The sequence below is a fragment of the Apis florea genome, unplaced genomic scaffold, assembly GCF_048593485.1.
Source record: "Apis florea isolate Af1SG1 unplaced genomic scaffold, ASM4859348v1 contig_2293_pilon, whole genome shotgun sequence".
Lineage (NCBI taxonomy): Eukaryota > Metazoa > Arthropoda > Insecta > Hymenoptera > Apidae > Apis > Apis florea.
Window position 1 is genome coordinate 473,006 of NW_028256554.1, and position 21,427 is coordinate 494,432.

At 43.7% G+C, this 21,427-nt stretch overlaps 3 protein-coding genes across 16 annotated transcripts in view; 2 read left to right on the top strand and 1 right to left on the bottom strand.

Annotated features, from left to right (window-relative positions):
• The window catches only part of LOC100871401 (uncharacterized), a 45,613-nt gene extending 35,952 nt beyond the window's left edge, over positions 1 to 9,661 (top strand). Inside the window, exons 4-6 of the mRNA XM_003689870.4 lie at positions 7,459 to 7,637; positions 7,714 to 7,845; positions 7,917 to 9,661. Coding sequence (XP_003689918.3) covers positions 7,459 to 7,637; positions 7,714 to 7,845; positions 7,917 to 8,058 — 453 coding nt within the window. The 3' untranslated portion in view covers positions 8,059 to 9,661. The remainder of the gene's footprint in view (positions 1 to 7,458; positions 7,638 to 7,713; positions 7,846 to 7,916) is intronic.
• Positions 9,662 to 10,645: 984 nt separating this feature from the next.
• LOC100871519 (COMM domain-containing protein 8) lies at positions 10,646 to 12,140 on the top strand. Of its 2 annotated transcripts, XM_086903694.1 has the most exons (5): positions 10,681 to 11,131; positions 11,220 to 11,308; positions 11,403 to 11,564; positions 11,644 to 11,796; positions 11,861 to 12,140. In XM_086903694.1, the coding sequence occupies exons 2-5, from the start codon at positions 11,243 to 11,245 to the stop codon at positions 12,017 to 12,019; spliced, it is 540 nt and encodes a 179-aa protein (XP_086759820.1). In that variant the 5' UTR covers positions 10,681 to 11,131; positions 11,220 to 11,242; the 3' UTR covers positions 12,020 to 12,140. The 2 variants fall into 2 exon arrangements, with proteins under 2 accessions (XP_086759819.1, XP_086759820.1); XM_086903693.1 differs by having other exon boundaries at positions 10,646 to 11,308.
• The window catches only part of LOC100871287 (A kinase anchor protein 200), a 49,891-nt gene continuing 40,601 nt past the window's right edge, over positions 12,138 to 21,427 (bottom strand). For 12 of the 13 annotated variants that reach the window (XM_086903679.1, XM_086903681.1, XM_086903677.1 and 9 more), the window contains 4 exons: positions 17,360 to 19,834; positions 15,093 to 15,320; positions 14,687 to 14,752; positions 12,138 to 14,554 (listed from right to left, as the gene is read on the bottom strand). In XM_086903679.1, coding sequence (XP_086759805.1) covers positions 14,510 to 14,554; positions 14,687 to 14,752; positions 15,093 to 15,320; positions 17,360 to 19,834 — 2,814 coding nt within the window. In that variant the 3' untranslated portion in view covers positions 12,138 to 14,509. The remainder of the gene's footprint in view (positions 14,555 to 14,686; positions 14,753 to 15,092; positions 15,321 to 17,359; positions 19,835 to 21,427) is intronic. The other variant, XM_086903685.1, reaches the window with a different exon arrangement.

The window sequence follows — 21,427 nt, forward strand, 5'->3', positions numbered from 1 at the left end:
CTGGCGATTATCCACGCACACAATGGCGTGCATGCATGGTGGAGGACGTAGGCGCAAACGATAGATCGCAGGTGCATCGCTGTTCGCGTGAAAAAAAGGATGTTTTCTTAGCGGCGGCTTATCGGGGAGTGCCTTTATCCCGCTCTCCACCTATTCATACGTTTTCACTTACACACCACTCGGCTCTCACCTGTCCTGTTCGTTAGGCGAGCCGCGCGAGGGATCGAAAAAAAAAAAAGAGAAGGGGAGCGATTTATCATCGTCGCGCAACGGCCGTGAACCCTATGCTCTTTCTTTCGTCTTTTTCTTCCATCCGCAGCGCTCGATATTTCGCTCGACATTTTTTTGCATCTATACCAAGTTATCGATCGGAAGCAGGAGTTTTTTCTTTCTCGTTTGAATAAACGCAGGAGATTTTTAGATTTTTATTTTTTTATTTTATTTTTTCCCAACAAGTAAGAGAGAACTCGCTCGTTTCGAAAAAAAATTCGAACGAGATAGCGCGTAGTATCCCGATCGATCTCGTCGTTGTTATCGACGATTGATAAAAAGAGAAAAAAACACGACATTCCGTTTAAAAGTACAAGTACACTCGCTATCTACAATTCTCTTATACGTGGAAAACAGCGGCGAGAACACGGCTCTCGTAAAACGCGGACCGATGTAATTCCGCGAATCACGCTCGCTCTATCGGACCACCGTGCGCGAAATTGCGCCTCACGTCGCGATTCTCTTCACGCCCGGCGCTAGATTACAACGACGAAACGCAGGAGAGGGGTGGTGGATCGATGGCGCTCGACCAGAATATAACACGAAAACCGCGCCGTGCCTTTCCCTTTTTCGAGTTTCGCGTCGGCCTCTCAGCTTCATCCGAAGATATTCTGGCGTGAGTCAGCTCGCTTGGGCGACGTTGTTCAAGTTGCCGGGTGCAAAGATCCGCCGCGGAAAATAGTACACCAATAGGACCCGGGTGTATAACTCGCGGCTGCCGAGTTTCCAACTTTCCAACGTGTTTGAAAGTAAAAGCGAGACGAAAAACAGAAACTAAAACCCACCCTCGAATAACCAATATATATAGACACGATGCTTACGCCTTCTCGACAATTACTCGAGAAATTTATTCGATATTAGCTCGAGAGGCTATCCGTTATCCTCTGTCGCGAACGTGAAAAAGATCCTTTTATTATTTCTCTCATAGCCTTAACGAGGCTCGTGACTTTGAACGACACCTTTATTGCACTCCTGGGGATTCGCGACCTGGGCCACTTTCTTCTTCTTCTTCTTCTTCTTCTTCTTCTTCTTCTTCTTCTTCTTCTCGAGTGGAAAACACTCGATTCGAGGAGGGCAGGTTGTAAATAGAGGAGGAGGAGGAGGGGGAAGAAAAAGAAAAAAGAAGAAGAGGGAATAGAGGGAAGAGCATCTTTATGCGGGGCACGCGGGACAATGAGGACATTGTCGCTCGTCCGGACGCACAAAGCTAACCGGAAATTCATTGTTCTTCCTCTGCCTTCGGAGTTGGAGAGCGAATCACCCTCGACGGGATTCCAGCGTCGCTAATATTAACGCGTTGTTACCACCCGGTTCAAGTACATCGTTCTGCGCGCGAGCCGCCCTCCCCTCCTCCTCCCCGCCCCGGCAATCTTCACGAGTTGCTATTTCGATCGTTCGCGCGCGATACACGGCCCTTTCGCGAGCCTTCAAAACTCGCGTGCCTTCTCCTCCTCTTTCTCCACGAGAAAAAGGAAGACGGGGGGAAAAAAAATCAATAAGTCGTCGATTATAGGAAGCTCGATCGGTAATCGCGGGTCGAGGGCGTGCTCGATCGGTAAAAGAGAAAAAACACGTCGATGTCGTCGGGGTGAACGGCGGAGCTGTGCAATTTTTTTCTTTTCTTTTCTTTTCTTTTTTTTTTTTTTTCTTCGCAAGTCGATTTTTAAGTCGATATCGAAAGGCAAACAGTGGGGCGGAGGGGAGAAGGAAGGAAGACTTACACGAGCCGGTATGTACATAAATCTCGCGGGTCATAGCGATTAATTACGGCAGGAAGCGGACCCCTGTAATTAGATCCTCCTCTCGAGCGCCCTGCCTCTCTCTACAACCGGCTCCAAATCTCGATCGAGCTCCATTTACACGCGTTACTCTCCGTTCCGAAACTCGTCGCAAATCGCCAAGGACTCCTTCCTTCTTTCCTCCTCCCCCCTCAGCCTTTGATTTATCATCTGCCCGCGTTTCTCCGTGTTTCCGCTACTTTTTCGTCCCTTCCTATCGTTCGACCAATCTCTCCTTTTCGAAAGGAAAGAAGAAAACACAATGATATCCTATAACTTCGCTCGTTGACGGTGACGAATTGTCCACTTTTCCACGCGTTCAAGTCTCTTATTTATAATAATACTTTCCGATCGAGAAAGATTCGTGCTCGATCGAACGAGTCGATGTTTTGTTATTACTGTATCCGCGGTACAGTTAGGGAAAAAGTTGTAAAAGTTGGTTAGAAAATCGGGAGAATTCCAACACGTACGATTTCTTTTTTTGTTTCTCATAATAAGCGTAGGCTTTATTACTACGATGTGTAACGAGGACAGTTTAAAATTTATAAATGCAATCTCGTATTCGAATTAGTTAAAATGATATCGAGATAATTTTTTACGATTTTGAATATTGGCGGAGACCCCTGTGCCGTCCCTTCCTTCCACAGTAAGCGAGGTAGCTGCGCGCTAATAATTAATAAAGCATGGCTGTGTCAAAGCGGTAGAGACGGTGTCGAGATCGAAAACGGACGGCAACGTGATCTGTGCCGATGCGTGCAAACGACCGAGATAATCCGGTGATAACGCGTCGACGACTAGTCTATCGGTTATAATCCGACGCCGGATCCGCTTCTCCGTACGCGTTTCGTTATCGTTTCGTAATTATGCAGGAATTATATATCCAAGCGGGAGGAAAATACGATCCTTCGTGTTTCTCTCGCCTCGAAAACCGTTTAGATTCGGCGAATCCGACACGTCCGCCCGACAAATTGTCGCGCGAGAGACGGATCGTTTTTTTTATCCGTCCCTTCTCCTCGAAGCGAGGACGCGCGCAAAAACTTGCCCAACCGCCAGGATTGACTTTCAAATTCGAGATTCCTCGATCGGTCTTCTTCTCGCGCTTCCACCATCCCCCCCATCATTCGACGCGTGCTCCTACGAGATCTATTTCGTAACTGAAAATCGTTCAAAACCGAGCACGCGATGCGCTCGTTTGGAGGAGAGTCTCTAAATTCCCACTCGCCACGCGGTATAAGAGATATCCTCGTTTCTTCCCCGGCTCTCTACTCTACCGACACTCGAGCGACACGATATTCTTCCGGATAAACGCGAAAACTGGTTCCCTCGAGAGGCAGGGAGAGTTCTATCGAGTTTAAAATGGATCGGAGAAACGATCAGGCGGGGAAAAGGCCTAATTTCTAAAAGGCGATCGAACGCGGTGCGTCGTTATTACGCGCGATGTACGTACGTACACGACTTGGCGGGGCGACGACGGTGGGTGGTGGGAGGCGGAGGTGGCGCGCGGTTCAAGACCACATTCCATTTGCCCGTGGTGGCGCAAAAAACGGTGAAATGTTCGTCCGCTTTACCACTTCTTACCGTGTTAACCACGCGTGCGCGCGATACCGATGCGCGATCACGATGCGCACCAACGAAACGTACGCGATTCCTTCCTCCCTACTCTTTTTCCAACCGTTCTTTTCAAAACCGCCACCGATTCAGCCTACTTACGAACACACGCTTCTTGCTAACAGCACTCCCGATCCAGTTCCATCTATTGTCGCGAATCTTGCCACGAGCGAACCAATCTTTCGCGGCGTTATGTACTATTAGCTGTTAGCGTAATGTTAATTAATCCACGGCATGACTCGATCGTTATCCACCTCACGATACCTCGCGGAGTAAAGAATCGATATCCCGGATGTATCTCTCTCTCTCTCTCGTTCGTTATGTTATTACGTTCGAGGTGTAACCCGTGCTATTTCCAATTCGTCGCTAATCTTTCGAGACTATTCTTCGAAAGGAGAAGGAAAGTATCCGAGCTTTCTTCTTCGATCCACGGATTCATCGATCGGGAGGAAAGGTCGTAACGCTTTCACCGGGCCACGATTAAGCGACGAGAGGCGAAATGGTCGATCACGTCGTCGGGTGGTTAACGATTATCGCCACGAGCGATCCGAATCTGCAACTGGTTTCGAGCACGGTGCAAGATTTATACACTGTTTATCGGCCGACAACTGAAATTACACGCGACTTGTCATCGATGGGGAGGGCGGGTGTGTTCCACTTGCTTCCGGAAAATACGTTTCGAGCGCTACGCCACTCGATAATCGAATCGGCCAATTATTCGCCCTTTTCCTTCTCATTGAGCAGCGGATTACATCCCACTCGGAATGGTATTAGGCGAGTTGACGCTGCCGATAAACGTCCGCATGCCGTGCGAACCGAGCGTACCACGCCTAGCGTAAACCGATCCGTACGCCTCGAAATTCCCCTTGAAACATCTTCATTCCCTCTCGCCTATAATAAGAGAAGTAATGCTCCTTCGTCAATCTGTTGTTCAACCGACGATTAAAGATGAAAGCTCTCGAGGCGTTTAAGAATGGATGTTCCGAAAGACGAGGAGGAAGTTATTAAACGTTGGAAGGAATCGTGGTCGTTCTATCTCGGAATAGAGTGGAGACAATTGCACAGATAGAATCGATGTAAAAACCAGTTCACGTGGAGCGCGTAGGCGAGAGACGATTCGCGCGTTTCTTAATTCGAGTCACGGACTCGATTATCGCTTCGCAACGATGATTCGATTAATCGGTTACGAATCATACGAGAGAAAGCTGCTCGCACGTGCGCGCAGCTTTTAATCGCATTCTTCCCCGAAGATCGAACTTCCGGGACTCCTACGCTCGCGAAAATTTACTTGGATCGCCTTTCTCGAGGGCAAATCCAATCCTCCTAGTCGCGCTAACGAGAGAGCAAGCTTCGAATAAACACCGCTCTTCGTCCTAACAAGCATCGTTATCGCCAGCCGACGATAAGAGGAAGATCGATCCTCGCGAAAAATCCGATAAAACCGTCGAATGCGCGATCGAGATCTCACGCGCGAAGATAAACGGGTGGGCAAGGATCGCGAGAGACACGCAAGCATTGTCCAGAGATGCAGGAAGGGAGGGGGCGACGCGGCGCTGCGTAATTCTTTCTCAGCCAAAACATTGGTTAGACTCGCGCCACGAGTCGGTGTGGTTCGAATGGGCCTGTCGAGTGTGCACACTTATCTCTGGTGGAAAAGAGAGAGAGAGAGAGAGAGATACGTAAGTAATAACGGCGAATCGATCGACCACCCGCGAGACGAGAAAAATTTCTCTCCCTTCCTCTAGTAGTAGTTCATCGATGGTGGTCAAATCTCGGGAAGGCAATTTAACCGCCATCTCGTTATATATGTTATACGTACAAGGCGGTTACAACCGTTCGGGAATGTCTCATTCGTGGCCACGAATCGACAGTCACGAACTCGACGACGCCGTTCCGAAAATTGCGGGAAACGAAATAATGGTAGAAGACGCACGGTTCACCGATCGTCTCTCGTGATTTCGTGCTCCCTCGTGCTTACCCCGTGTTTCATTCACGAATTGGATGCCCCGAGCGAGAATGTTAATGAGAATTGGCCGTTGATCCTGAACAAGAACACGATTCGTTTTCCCCAATTTTCGCTCGGAACAAAAAGGGATCGAAATCGTATTCGATGATGCTTGGTTCATACATTATGCATCGCGGTACAAGCGGCGAGTATAAAATCTCGTTTCCTTGGCGAAGGCAAACAACTTAATGCACCGCAACTGGAAATACTCGGGTCGCTTGATTTTTCAACTTCGATTTTTATTGCGCGGAAAAAATTCGAAACGGAAAACTCGTAGCGAGAAGATAGCGCTACGTGCTGGCCATTATATAAATACTTTACCGAGAGAGGATTAAACGGCGACAGTGGCGGCAGCGGCGAGTCCGCGTACTTTCAACGGATTCGTCGATGCCTGCCACCACGAGTCGTTGCACGATAAAAAGGGAAAGGAATTTTGTTCGAAGTGGACTCGATCGACGTGGAAAATCTTGCTTGCGATGATCGATAAATCGATCAACGATGAATTCGAAACCGGGGAAGCGAATTCACTACGCCACTGCGGAATGAAATTTATTACCACGGTCAGGCTATTCGTCAAGAACGATCGCGAGCCTGAATCTCGGCGCAAACGTATTACAAAGATCCGGCAAAGATCGAGAGGAGACCGTCTTTACTCCTCGAATCGATTTGTCCTCCACGATTCTTTATTCACCCGCGACCATCGATTTCCCATTCTTCCGCTCTCCCCCTTTATGCCCCCAATCCTATCCATCTTCCAATCGTAGGCCGATGAATAACGTTAACGAATAAGGTTCCATGAAATTTCATCGTAAAAAGAAGAAAAAGAAGGAAAAAACAGTCAACCTTCCTTCTCTCGCGTTAATCACACACCGATCCCCCTTCACTTTTCTCGTCTCTATCCTCGATTAAAGCAACGAGTATTTATTAACCTAGAACACGTTGAATCCCCTTCCTCCTCCTCCTCTTCTTCCTCTGTACACGCGATTATAAACGCGTTACCAATCGTGTCGAGCGTATATCTTTGCCCACGTAGCAAGGATACAAAGGCTAGAGGGATAGGCCGGTCAATAAGAATTATCGCGTTACAACAAGCGAAAAAACCTTTGACCGGCGGAAACGAGACGATTGTCACCGCGGTCCATCGAATCGGATCAAGAAAAGATCGAGAAGAGGAGATCGAGTCACAAAGTGATCGCGACGTTTCGTTACGCCAGCCTATTGTCTCTATCCATAGATACTCGACCCACTTAAACTGCGACTCAATTACGCGCACGACCTATCCTCCTCCTGCTCAATTCGCTCGGATCAAATCGATAAACTCGATCTCGAACCAGCTGCGTTCCGAGAGAGAGAGAGAGAAAAATGCAGCCAGACTAATCTGTATTCCCACGGGAGATCGGCCATTTCGCTCTTCTCCCTCTCCTCCCTCATTAGATTTACGAGCTTTCTACTCCACATTCCCGATGATGAGAGAGAGAGAGAGAGAGAGAGCAATTGAAATGCAAGACAGATTAGAATTATCCGCTACTGGCTAATTCCGAGCGCGTCGGTAGCGGCCAATTAACGTTAAACACGAAACCAACTTTTCTAACGATCCCACTTTCAAAACAATACGTGTCTATCTCGTATTTCGTTCGTATCCGTTTCCCCCGTTTCGATGTATTCGATCGATAAGCTCGAGTCGACAACCTAACCTCACCCGTCCGACCGATAAACTCGATAATTAAAAATTTTCGCCCGCTGCGAAAATTTTCGAATCCCAAAATGATACGAAGGGATTCTCGGTTATTCTTGCAGACCACGAACGTGGGTGGCGGCAGCGTGGTGGAGAAGCTGTCTTTCTACAATCACACGGAATGCGAGTGCCGAGAGAGGACCGAATACGACGCGAGCAACGAGAAATCGGTGGAGCACAGAGTGTACAGGCACCATCAGTCGCAACCTCAAAACATGAGAAGGGCACAGCCGAGAAAACCGTGAGTTCTCTTTCGCCTCTGTCTTTCGCCTCTTCGAGAAAAAAAATTAATCTAATCCTATTTTCGAATTGATCAGGTGCCGGTGTCCCTCGGAATTCACACCGAGGATCACCGTGGATGGCGTGTGCCAGTGCAACTGCTACGAGAACCGTCAAAACTGTATCAAGATCAGACGAGGGAAAGGTTACTTCTCTCTCGCCGACAGATTGTGAGTAAATAACCGTTCCCGCGTATTTGCCAGCGATCATCGATGTTCGAATTCCCTGCGTTTATTTACAGGTGTATACAAAACGAAGAGTGCGCGATGCCTAGCTGTGAGTTTGGTGAATACATGAGGCGACAAGGCAAGTGTCCCCGGAAAAAGGACAAATTCGACACGATTGTTAATCATTACACGAACCATCACCGGTACAGGAGCTAGAGGGAGGTAGGAGGAGCGAGAACAAATCGCGCCAGTGGAGGAAGAGGAGGAACGTGATGAAAAAAACGTGCGAGAGCGCGACGAATAATCAACGGTGCCATTTTCCTTTCCGAGTGCCTTTTGCGGAAGACTCGATATATACATATGTATATGTAATAATACTCTTCGAACCAATTTACACGTATTTCCATCCCGGACCTTACCGCCATTATATCCCTATTTTTCTACTACTATCGTACTTGTAACGTCGAAATCGAGAAGAAGAGGTACATTGATCGAAACGGCTCGACGAAACGCGAAGATTCGTCGAGTGATTCGAGATTACCGCGCCCCTTCGTCTTAATTCTCTCTTCTGTCTTCCTTTGATATTTCGACCAGTAAAATTTCGGAACCCGAGTTTCGATTCAATGGACTCGAAACGTGTCGAATCATCTTTCGATCTTGTAAATCGTGAATAATCGTGATCTGCTCGGCTTATTATAAGTTGAAAACTCGTTACAGATCTGAGAGATGGAATTACTCTTGATATAATAATAATAATAGACTCTATTGTCATAGGACGACGAGCCTAGTCCGAGATCCTGTCTCCATTCTGCGCCAGACGATTCCCCTCGAGAGTTCGATGAACTTATACAGTCAATCGCCCGTGCGAAGGACACCGACGGTCGTATACCAAAGCGAGGAAATATAGTAAACGCGAGAAGTAATTGCGCGCAAACTTAACGTAAATCTCTCGATATTCTCCTACGATTTTATGTTCACGCGTAAATGTGCAAGGGATATTCGTGTTCATCGACGAGCAAATCGAAAAAAGCGAAAAACGAACGATACGAACACGAGAGATATAAATAACTTTTTTCTTTCCCGATGAACCCATCGTAGGATCATCGCCTATCTGTACAGATGATGGATCTTGCGAGTATACGAGATAAGAATATTGTATTTAAGTATACGAGAAGAGAAAGAAGAGAAAAGAAAAGAAAGGAAGTAAAAAGTACCCGATGCATCCTTCGAATCGTGAGTGTTTTCGTATCGTATTCTCTTAATCGTGTTTTCTACGCTTTATTATCGTAGTATGTACTTATGTACTTACGTATGTAATAGCCAACTTAATCGTGAAACCGATTTGACAGCTTGCCCATCATTTACGAGCCAATCGAAACATCGTGTACAATTGTGTATAGATCTACGTTTTAAGATTTTACTTGCATTGATTTTTCACTTTCGATACTTTTATGCACGTTCATTTTCATATTATGCGAAACATGAAACAGATACAAACTCGGCTACGGATGGCGTTCAATCGTGTCATTTCCCGCGCAATCAACAATTTTTTTTTAATTTTGATCTATGATTCAATGTATGTACGTGATAAGTCAAAGGCGTTCTTTCATTTTTTTCTGCCTAATTTTCTACTATCAATCGTGAAAATGTACAGAACGCCGTTTAACATTCAGCTTGCTGTTGTACTCGCTACCAATTCTAGCCAATATACATATATGTATACATATATAAATATAGACGTAGTCAATAAATCAATAAAGTTGTATAAAAAGATTCATGAATATATATAATTTCAATAAAATTATAACTTTAAATAAAATTTTTGTAGAATTTTATTTCATTCGAAAACACTTTTACGCTATTAATTACTCGCACAAACACTAATTATATATTTTTCATAGAAAGAGGAAGAAAACCTTGTTAAACATCATCGGATCACTATGGCCATCTAGTAGTTATGTTAGAAAGCGATGCTTTTAGTAATTCACTAGACGATTCAAAAACGATAGATCTATTCTTTAAATTAAAGCATAGATGAAAAATAGAATAGATGTGACAACTTAATGGAATTTTGCCTCGCATGTTTTAACATATCGATCTTAAATAGTATTTTATATTCCTATATTTCATAATTTAAAAAAAAAATGAAGGACAGAAATTTAATTTTATAATAAATTAATTTTAATAAGTTAACTATTACTAACAATTAACTATATTCGTTTTTATATGAATAAAAAGACAATTAATAAAATTCTATTCTAAATATGACTATTTTTATAAAATAAAAATAAAATGTTACTTGATATAAAGGATTCATTGATTATAAAGTCATCGTAATGTTTCTTCGATGTTATTCTGGCAATCAAATAATAATTTGAAAAAATGAATATTAGGATTATTGAAACAAACGAAATTAAAATATTGAATAACTGAATATTGAATAATATAATATAAGGTATTAAATATAGTATCGAAGATAAAAGTATAAAAAAATAAAAAAAAGTCAAAAGACTAATTAATTTAATTATCATAATGTTTACAAAATAAATTGTTACTTGTGTAAAAAAACATGCGATTTATTTATTCGTAAATTACGTAAAACAACAATTTTCAATATTGAATCGATAACAAAAAAGTCATAACGTGAAATTAAACAAAGTAAGAATTGATTATCAATGCCAGAGACATCTTTTTAAAAAAGATTTCATATTTCATAGATAGCGCTAATGATTAATTCTTATCTTATGTTTATCTTTCTTCCTCTATTTGTTATCCTTTCTTAATGCACTTTTGTTTATGGTACTTTACAGATGGCGCTGATTCTCTAATTTTTACTATATCTCTTCTTATCTATACTTTCTGTAAAATGGCTCCGATATCTTATTGACAATCGTAAGCCGGTGAGAAAGAAAATATAGATATTAAGTCTATCCTGCATCTGATCTGTGATATTAGTTTCGAGATATTTTTAAGATTCTAAATTTTAAATTGAAACTTTATTTAATATTCTGTACTTTTTCTATAACTTTATTGCTACAAAATGAAGGTTATCGATGACAAGTGACGATGAAACGAATTTGTGTGTTACTATACGTTTTATAACAAAATTTCAGAATTAAATTATCAAATTGAATAAAATAATGATAAAATGTGGGAATATTTATTGATACGCAACAAATCAATTCATTTTTTTTCTTTCTAAACAATATTGTGTTCTATTAATAATATACAATATGTAATGTATACAATATAAATGAAATTACGATGTACGATTGTTGTTATGTAAAATAAAGATACAATCAATATTCATTAATGATATTTTATATAGAAATTTCTTTAATTTTATTAAATTTCAATATTTCTAATTCAAATCATACAAAGTTGTGAAAAAATTATAATAATGGAAACTACTCAAACTTTGTATCTTAACCTCTTTGGTGAAGATAAAATACCTGTTTTAAAAGAAGTAAGTATATATAACAATAATTGTTGTTTTGTATATATATATATATGTATGTATGTATAAAATGTATATATAAAAATTTGTTTTAATTATTTAGTTATTGCATGCTTGCGTGGATGAAATATGTGGTAGACCAGGTCCAACCTATCATAAGTTTGTAAATAGAATGGATTGGAGTAAAAAAGAATATGAACAAACGTATAAATTAATATCAACCCTCCTAAGAAATCCAGCATCATTGTACGTAACAGAGGAAAAGGTTCGATTAATAGTTCTTTAAAAAAAAAAAAAAAAACTTTTCTATACCTTTTCTATAAATTTTATCTATATATTTTTAGATGCCGCAAGAGTATCATGAGTTACCGGAACATATACAACAAAATATATTATTATGTTTAAAATTGAGAAGGGAGCAATTAACGGATGCTCTGTTGAAAGAATATTCCAAAGAAAAATACGAGACTGTGATCGATTTTGATTGGAAATTAAAGGTAAAGTAAGAAACTTTGAACTCATATGAAGATACGTACGTTGTTAAATACGTTATTTTTCTAGCTTGTAATGGGTTCCAGTAAATTAGCTTCTTTGAGAGAACCTCTTCTTCAATTAGATCTCATGCTTGAAAGTAAAAATTCAAAACGTATTCTAGATATGGAATTAAATAAGGACGAATTGGATACATTTATAAGTACTATGGAAAGTATCGTTCAATAACGTGAATGTAAATAATGCGTAAATAATTATACAATTAATTTATACAATTAAGATTTTCTTTATAATCAATGCAAGTTTAATCTGTAAATTTTTCGAGATGGAATAAAAACACACGATGTTACACTTGTTTCACAGTTTATTATAGGTTATAGATAAATGTAGAATAGTTTAATTACTATTATAACTGCTCATCGAAGATACTGAAGACTGTTGGTCTGTGTCCGAAGCACCATCGACTCAAAAATCTCATTTATAATTTTGTTCTTCCGACGCGCAAAATAAATAAACGAGGTTTGCGTCGATGGAACCTCAGGATTTAACGATTAATAATTCGAGTGTACAGATCAGTCGGATTTAAAGATTTTTTTTTTTTCCTTTTTTTCCCCCCTCTTTTTCTTAAATAAAAAGTTCGCTCTCGTCGCCAAAACTTGCCTTGAAAAAACGTGTGAATTTCGTTGTAAAGATCATTACGGACAATATATTTAATGAAAGGTTTACTATACAATTTTTAATTTTACTTCTTCCCCTTACTCATTAATAATATATCGTTTAAAAATCAATGCCGGTCGCGGGCACAATGAACGCTCGCTCCATTCAACACTTACATGTATTCAGAGATTTTGGAGCATTTACATATATACGCTTTTCGTTTATCTTTACGATCTACGCTACGGTCTCAATAAAAAAAGAAGCTTTCGTAGATAATTATTTACTCCTGGAGATCCGTAGAAACGAATCCATTTTGAATGGTAATTGTGCATGTTTCGTAATTGTAATTAGGCGATATTTTAATGATTATTATAAAATTACGAATAGGCTTCCTCGTAAGTATTCTCATATGGAGAAGTAGCATTTTCGAAGGACAAACGCTGAATTTACACAAACGCTTTCTCTATATCTAGATTATATATATCACTTACACTGCCTCGACATACTGTATGTTTTCCTTATCTCGTGTGTTGCATGATACGTATGTACGCATTTGCGTGTAATGTCCTTGCATGTATGTAGTTATGTCGTGTGCTCGCGCGTACCAAAGTCATACGTAGAAGTGTGCAGTTCCTCGTTACAACATAAAACCTGTCGATTGTACAATTACAAAGAAAAACAAGGACCGCGAAAGAAAATACGAGCAAAATAATCGAGCGTCCTTGAAATCACGTTACGAGTTTATCCATTACTCGTGCGCTTTGATATATCTTTTAATAAGTTTTTTCCCTTTTTTTTTTAAATTTTTTTTATTTATTTTTTATTTTTTTATTTTTTTATTTTTTTTTTTTTTTTTATATACTTCTTGTTCTGCCTTTTTGCCGATCCTATCTCTTCTTCTTTCCTCCCCGTTCACACTCCGTGACATAGAGAGACATATTCCAATTATTCCTTCCTATTTCCTCCTTTGTTTCTTTCTTCGACACGCACATTATTCATTCTCTCATACTTCTTTCGAAACTGTCACGCTCTCTCATGCATTCGAACGCACATGTTCTCACGTATACACCTTTGCTCGCTCTCTCTCTCTCTCTCTCTCTCTCTCTCTTTCTCTCTCTCAGTCTCTGATCTTTCGGTTACAGTTTTTCTCGTTCTTTATAACTCTCTCGATATAGCAATACGCGTGTAGTTACGAGAGGGCGTGCCTCGATGAGTATTTCTTTATTTTTGGAATATGCGACAAACGAAGAGATTTCTCCTTTATCGTATATATATATATATTTTTTTTTCTTTTTTAACATGTTTTCTTTTTTTTCTTTTTTAAATTCGAATTCATACCCACTTATTCGCCGCATTATGATCGCATGATACGACTTATGCTTAACAATTGTGACAATTTTCCGATTTTTACACAACAGGGCCCATATATATATATATATATATATACATATATATATATATATATATATGTACATGTACATATATATATATATATATATTATTATTATGTTGCGAATAAACAAGGCCCAACGTTGAAAATATTTTATTCGTGTAATAATAAAAATAAAAAAAGAAAGTAATAAAAAATCACCTGCTTCGAGATATATATATATACCATCCATTATGATTACATGGCATTACGTGTTTTTCAGAATCAACCGTATTATAACATTTTTTTTTTTCCTCGACCTTATCTGTGGCTCGTCCTCGTAACCTCTTTCCCCGTTTCGATGACACGACTCCGTGTTTTCACGTTTCGTGAACATTTTCTTTCGCCCTGCCGTCTAATAATCGTTAATAGGCCTACTATATAAGTCTATATGCTCTCGCGATGTCGCGGTCACATCGTTCCATCTTCTTTTTCTTTTTTTTTTTTCCTTTTTTTTTCCTTTTTTTTTCTCCCCCTCCCCCCCCCCTTTTTTTTGCTCGTAACGAAAGAACGTTATTTTCTGTTTAGTTGCAGGAATGGTCCAAATATACATATCTATATAATATACTTTTTTGGTTTTAACGAGAGAAAAGAACTTTCTTCTTCCCAAAATACAATTCGATTAGCGATGTTTATTCGTTTATGTTGTTTTGGTAACGTGCTTCCGCGATAATTTCCTGCGAACACAAATAAATACAAATCATAGAATTCGATAAAAAAAAAAAAACGTTATTTACAAGCGTTTTTTTCCTCTACAAGCCAGAGAGACAAGCGTTTCGGGGGGGAAAAAGGGGAAAAAAGAAACTTACATTCGTATTACACTCGATGGTTGCCGCCGCAACAGCCTTGTCGCTTATGTCAATTTCTTCGATAGCCTTTAACAAAAGAAACAAGGTGTTTTTTCACACATATGCAACAATAGCAACGACAAGTGATAAAAATGATGATTTTTTTTCTTTTTTAAAAGAGAGGAAAATTAATCAGGACATAAATATATATATATATACACACGGATCAGATGGCCCCTCGCACGTTATTCATCTTAGGACATTGAGCCAATGTCAATGGCCTCGGGATTGATGGCGCAACACGCGCCGTCAATCCTATAGGCGATCATCACGTAACCATGTTGAAATTCGAAGATTGAACTCGCCTCTCGGATATTATTATATCCGTATCATTGTTGTCAGGTTGAAGGTTATCGCACGTACGTACCTTGGCTACCGAGGCAACATCCTCGGTGATGGCTGGGGCAGATGGCGGAGATGCGGTTATCACTTCGCTTGGGACGGCTGGAGATGATGATGTAACCTTGACAGGCTCGGCTGTGCTTTCTGTCGTGCTTGCGTCGTGGCCCACGTTGTTTTCCACTGGGGCCTCTGTTGTTGTTGTTGTTGTTGTGGTTGTTGTTGTTATTGTTGTTGCTGGTTGCTCCGGAGTGCTCTGCAAACGCACACAGTATCTCCTCGTTAGATCCTCTTAGATTGCTAGATCCTCCCGGGTGAGGGGAGGGGGGCGGCGGGGGGGGGGGGCGGAGGGAGAAAAATCGGAAAGTCCGCAACAAGTCCAAATCCCAGCATGCTACGAGGACAAAAAAAAAAAAAAAAAAAAAAAAGACGCGAAGATCGATTCTGTCGAGCCTAATATAATAATCGGATCGGAGTGGGTAACGAGAACGATTTTTCCAAGAGATTATTTCGTCGAACGGTTAGAAGAGTTGGGCCAACTTGAATTCGAACTTGAAAAACTTGGACCGTTGGTTATTAAAGATAAAAGTTGCTTCGATCAACGTTTATTTATTTATTCTTTTTTTTTTTTTAAATTAATTTTGTAATTATTATTATTATGATCGCACGGTGTTTGAAAATGATTTACGAAGCAACAATTATAATACTCGCGAGTTCGCACATCAACAAATGTTGATCGAATTAAATATTTTTCTCCCCCTCCCGCCAACTTGCCGGACAGAATCATCCCTCGTGCTTTCTTTTTTCTTCGACAGCGTATAAAGAAACACCCTGCTAAATTGGATAAACCCCCGGATATAAGAAAATTCTGCATGCGCAATACAAGATGCTTAATACGACACAACAGATGCAATCACGTAAAGAGCATACGATAGTATCGATGTCTAATCGATGTTTCTATATATATAATGGCGTATATAATGAGTTTCTATCTAGCTAATTATATTGTTTTATATATATATATATATATGTATGTGTGGCGTATATACACACACACACGTACACACACACACACATATATATATACGATTAGTTTTATTATAACGTCTATCAATGAGATTCACGCTAAGAAATTCGTCTAAGTCGAGCGAGCTATGATATATATATATATATGTTATATTAGTGAGCGGCGTTCCGACGAAAAAGAAATTTTCTAACGACTAGGACTCGACTAGTAGTAATAAAAGTGGTAGTAAGTGGTAGTAGCAGTAATAGTAGTAGTAGTAGTAGTAGTAGTAGTAGTAGTAGTAGTAGTAGTAGTAATAGTGCAGCGAAAACGAAATTTTTCAATTCAATTCAAATATCGCTCGTTTCTCAACGAGCTATGCGTCGAGCTACAATTGTCATCTCTACTTTCAGCGCCTCGATTCGAATAACAAGTCGTGTTAATAATTTGTCAAGAAAACCAAGAGGCAAACAACACAGGTGGTGATATGGTGATATGATATGGTTGTTCCGGTGATCTTGGTCTTGGTGGCATGGAAGCGGCATATTCATATATATATATATAGGAATCAACGTCAGCAACGAGGTTAAACGTTTGGTGTTTTGTTAATCACGTCCGACAGAACGAAGGATGCATTCGACGAGACCCTTTTTCCTTTTTCTTTTCTTTTTTTTTTTTTTCTTCTTCTTCTCTAAAACCGTCCAAAGGAAGAAGGAGGGAGGGAAAAACACAGTCTTTGATCTAAGGTGGATAATCGTCAAGGAGATAGATAGATAGATAGATAGATAGATAGATAGAAAGAAATTGATAGATACAGAGAGAGAGGGGGGGGAGGGGGATAAGTGGATTTGGCAAAAAAAAAAAGGATCGTTTCGACGAAATTCGTGCAAAAACAACCCACACTGGGATCGGTCTCGTTCGATTATCCTTCGCCAGAAGAGAGAGAGAAGGAGAAGTGGTGAAGCCAGAAAGATCATCGTCGGAGGGACAAGAAACGAGCGACAGACCACTGGACGGAGTAATATTTATCTAGGAATGGGACGGAGAGAGAGAGAGAGAGAGAGAGAGAGAGAGAGAGTGAGAAAGAGATTCGATATTTTAGGACTATATTCACAGAGACGAATTGGTATGTGCGGACCAGATTACGACGAGATACTTGGAACGAGGCGCCACCAAAAGGTGGATATATTTTCTTTTCTTTTTTTTTTCTCTCTCTTTTTTTTTTTTTTTTTTTTTTTTTGGCTGCCTGCCTGAATTCATGCCAGGAGGTTGTGTTACATGTTAGTCACCTGATGGGTCTCCTGGACAGTGGTCGACGACGTGGCGTTGTTCAACAACTGACACGAGACCAAGCTCTCCTCCTGCTTCTCGGTCTCCGCCAGAGACTCGGCTAACCTCTCCTTTAATTCAATGTCGGACTCATTGTACGAATTGAGGCTTATCGACACCGATTCCATCTTGAACTCTCGATTGCTCTGGTCGTCGTACAACAGCGATTGCGAGGAATCTACCGTGAACGGCGTCAGGCCGGACGTGATACTGGCATTGGACGTGGGGGGGCTGGGAGGGCTTCCGGGCAACGTCGACGGTGGTGGTAGGGGGGTGGTGGTCTCTGTCGAGATTCTCTCCGCGGTGGGGACGCGCGTATGCTCCTCGTTCCTCGTCTCGGGGGCGGCCAACAGGGTCGAGGAGGGGGGGGAGGAGAGCTGTTCCGGTGGCAAGGGATAATAATCGAAAGAATCTACCTGTTGTCGTTGAATCGCGTGCTGGGAAGGGAAAAGGTCGTCCGCGAGGCTGGGCACGCGCTCGAGTTGGTCGACGAGCATGGTTCGCCGATTCGACGTTTCGTCGTCGCTCGTCGTCGTGGTCGTGGTCGTGGTCGTGGTCGTGGGAGGAGGAGGAGAAGGAAGAGGAGGAACAGCAACGACATCCGCGACCGGCTCGGATTCGTTCGGATTCTCGATCGGTCGCCGCTCCTCCTCCGCCGAAATTCTGGGCGGGGAGGGGGGAGGGGGGTTGCTCGCCTCGATCATCAGCTCGGGATCGAATTTCTCCCGAGGGGCGACACAGACGACTCCCCCGGCGGGGAAAGATTCGAGGGGAGGAGAAGAAGGTTCGGAGGGAGGGGGAAGGACGGAGGAGGATCGGAGGAGGTTGCTCGCCTCCTCCTCCTCCTTCTCCTCCTCCTCCTCCTCGAGGATCGCTGAACTATCCTGGGAACGAAGGTTGGAAGAGGAGCAGCTTCGGTCAACGATAACCGGCTCTTGTTGGTCGGGGAACAACGAGCAACAATCCTCCTCCTCCTCCTCCTCCTCCTCCGCCACCTCCTCCTCCCCCTCCTGCTGCTTGGATCGTTGTCGTCCGTCCGCCATTTCGGAGATGAGGATCTCTTCCACGGCCACGGCCATGTCCGTCGAATGCACGGTTTCCGTCTCCAATTTGTCCGTTGCCTCCGCAATGGCTTGGACCGGCTCCACCCCGCACGAATTTACCTCCTCGTCCTCCGGGATGACGAGAGCCGGCTTCGCCTCGACCAGCATCTCCTCCACCTCCTCCTTCTCCTCCTCCTGCTCCTCCTCCTCCTCCTCCTGCCGAGGCTCGCAAGAGACGGGCACCGGCCCCTCCTCGGATTCCACGATCGCGTCGATCGTGGCCACCGGTGGATCGACCACCGTCGCGCGCTCCTCTTCTCGCGCCGCCTCGTTCGGCGCGATCATCTCCTCGATCGACTCTCGTATCTCCTCCTCCCGCGTGTTCGCGGGCCGGGACGAGGCCGAGGCGGATGCCGATTCTCGCCTCGCCACGCTCTCCTCCACTATCTCCGAGATTATTTCCGAGACGATCGCGTTATTGTCCATCGATCTCCCGCCGTCCTCGGGATCCAACCTGCTCGTCGTCGTCAACGTCGTCGTAGTGATCGTCGAGGAGGATCCCATCGTCTCGTGGACGCGCCTCATCTCGTCGCCGACCGGAAGAGGCCGATCGTTGTTATCGTGATCGTTACAAGCCTGCGGCCGTTCGTCTTCGACGGCGTGTCGGGGGAGGGTGGGAAGGGGGTGGTGGGGCTCGATGGCCTCGCGAACGACAAGCGCGCAGGACGATTGGGAATTAACGTGCGAATCGTCGTCCCTGTCTACCACCACCGGTAGCGGAGCAAGGTTGGCCGCGGTTGGAGGGGCGAGATCGGTTGAAGAAGCGGTGGGGGGGGCGAAATGTTGGGAGCAGCGAGCAGCCTCCGCAGGCAGTTTGAGCGCCTCGGCGAGGGCGGTCGCGGTGGCCGCGGCCTGCTGAGCTTGCTGCAACGGCGACGAGTCAATGGGGGTTGGAGGCGGGCTGGACGGAGGCAGGGAAGGAATATCCTCACTGGTTTTCCTCTCAATGATAGACGGCGTAGCGACTGTCTGGGCTCGGAATACGGAGGCTTCTAGCACCGGGTCGGACTGACCACCGACGGCTGGACTGACCTCGACTGCTTTTTTCTCGGCCTCGAGAAGTTTTTCCACCTCCTCTTTCTTTTCCTCGACCGGGGCGGGAGTTGGATCGGCGCTCTCCTCCGTCTTTTCCTCGGCGGGGCTACTGGCCGCCGACGCCGCGCCGCTGCTCTCCTCCTTCGCCTCCGCGACGCTCGACGCAGGTTGTGGCGATGACGCTGGTGAGGACGCCGCTGCTACGGCCGCCGCCTCCTCGTTTTCCGTCGTCGGACTGCTCACCGCCGATTTCTCCTCCACGGGGCTGCCCGATCCGTTCTCCTGCTCCTCGCCGCCCTGCAACATTTTCCGCACGATACACGTTTGCGTGATACACCCGAACGCGGTGAACCTCTCCCGATTCGCGATCGTCGAACGCTAACTTCTCTCGACGTTAAGCGACTCACTTAACGCCTCTCTCCTCTTTCGCTTTCCGTACTGTCACGAGTCGTGACGAAGGTCGAGGATCGACCAAATCTAATAAATCATCACGAGTGGAATGAATCTTTTCAATCGAGATTTAATTTTTACCAGCCACGAGAAAATCACGATCCTACCGCTTGGGCCCGCACTTCGTCGAGTTGAATGACATCGAAGCGTGTAGCGCCTAACCGATTCGTGACGAAACGGACGAGAGATAATCTGTATATAGAATACTCGCAGACTGGGGGGGGAGGGAGGGAGAGAGAGGAGAATGCGTGAAAGTTATATTCCGATACGCGCACGAAAAGACATGCACTATTTTTCCCATATTACTTTTGCCGAGTTTCGATATTCGGTCGACGCGATGGGATACGCGATCCTCGTGTGTTGTGTCGCAATGAATCGAAGAAACACGAGTGGAAACAAAATCAATGGTTGAAACCGAAGCGGGAAATGGAAACCGGACGCGCGGAACGCAGAGTGTGTGTGCTTTATCGTCCCCAGACCTCGGGTATCGATCGGGTGGATAAGTGAAACCCCTTCTCGCCCCTTCCCCCATGCGTATTTTCGTAAGGGGTAAACTTCTCTCTCTCTCTCTCTAGCTTAAAGAATTACACAGCCCCTCGAGGGGTTGCGGTACCCAACAGCTTTTTAAGTAGTTGCCCGAGTGCTTTTTCTCGCGTGCCGCCGCCACAACGATTTCTTCTTCAAACGAAGCGAGAGCGCGAAAGAGGTACGAATTTGGCCAAACTGTGGAGAGGAGGAGGAGGGATAGGATGGTATGGATCTTCCCCGGGACGGAAAAAGACGGGGGATTTTTGGCCGATTGCCAAAATGTGTGTCGTGGTTCGGGGGCCATTGTCCGCTAGGCTAAACGGAAAGAAACACCGGGCTAATAAACTTCCGATTATATCTTCGACTCGCGATACAATCGGGTGGAACGACGTTCCAAGTTGGCGCCAACCTTGTATCATTGGCCGTCGACCAATTTCGATCAGAATTGCAAATAGAAATTGCGAGGCGCAAATATTCTCGTTGGCGATCGCAAACACTACTTCTCGTTAACCGTTAAACGTCCGATGTTTACACCTGGTCGAAACGGTCACTGATCCGCGTAACCGATCTCGACGAGTTGAGAAACAGTTGAGAAAGAAGCATATATATACGTACGAAGTACGTGCATGGTTGGTAGATGAAACAGCGCCAAAATTAATTTCTTCTCTTTGGACGAACGCGCGCTTTCCCTTTTTAGCTCTGCGCGAACAGTTGCGTAAAAAGAGAAGAAAAAAGTGTAACGAAGAAACGTTGTGTCGTTAACGCGCTCGAATAGCATGACCGAGGCTCCAACGACGCGTTCGTAAAAAAGATGGTGGGCAAACTGGCTATTCCCCGTCTCCCTCTCTCTCTCTCTATCCATCTATCTATCTCTCTATCTATCTATTTCTCTATCTATCTCTGTCGCCAATC

What these genes read in the sequence shown, in the direction of transcription:
- LOC100871519 (XM_086903693.1), top strand. Translation starts at nt 11,243, where the DNA reads ATGGAAACTACTCAAACTTTGTATCTTAACCTCTTTGGTGAAGATAAA. An exon ending in AAATACCTGTTTTAAAAGAA is followed by an intron (nt 11,309 to 11,402) that starts GTAAGTATATAT and finishes TTAATTATTTAG; the next exon opens with TTATTGCATGCTTGCGTGGA. An exon ending in TGTACGTAACAGAGGAAAAG is followed by an intron (nt 11,565 to 11,643) that starts GTTCGATTAATA and finishes ATATATTTTTAG; the next exon opens with ATGCCGCAAGAGTATCATGA.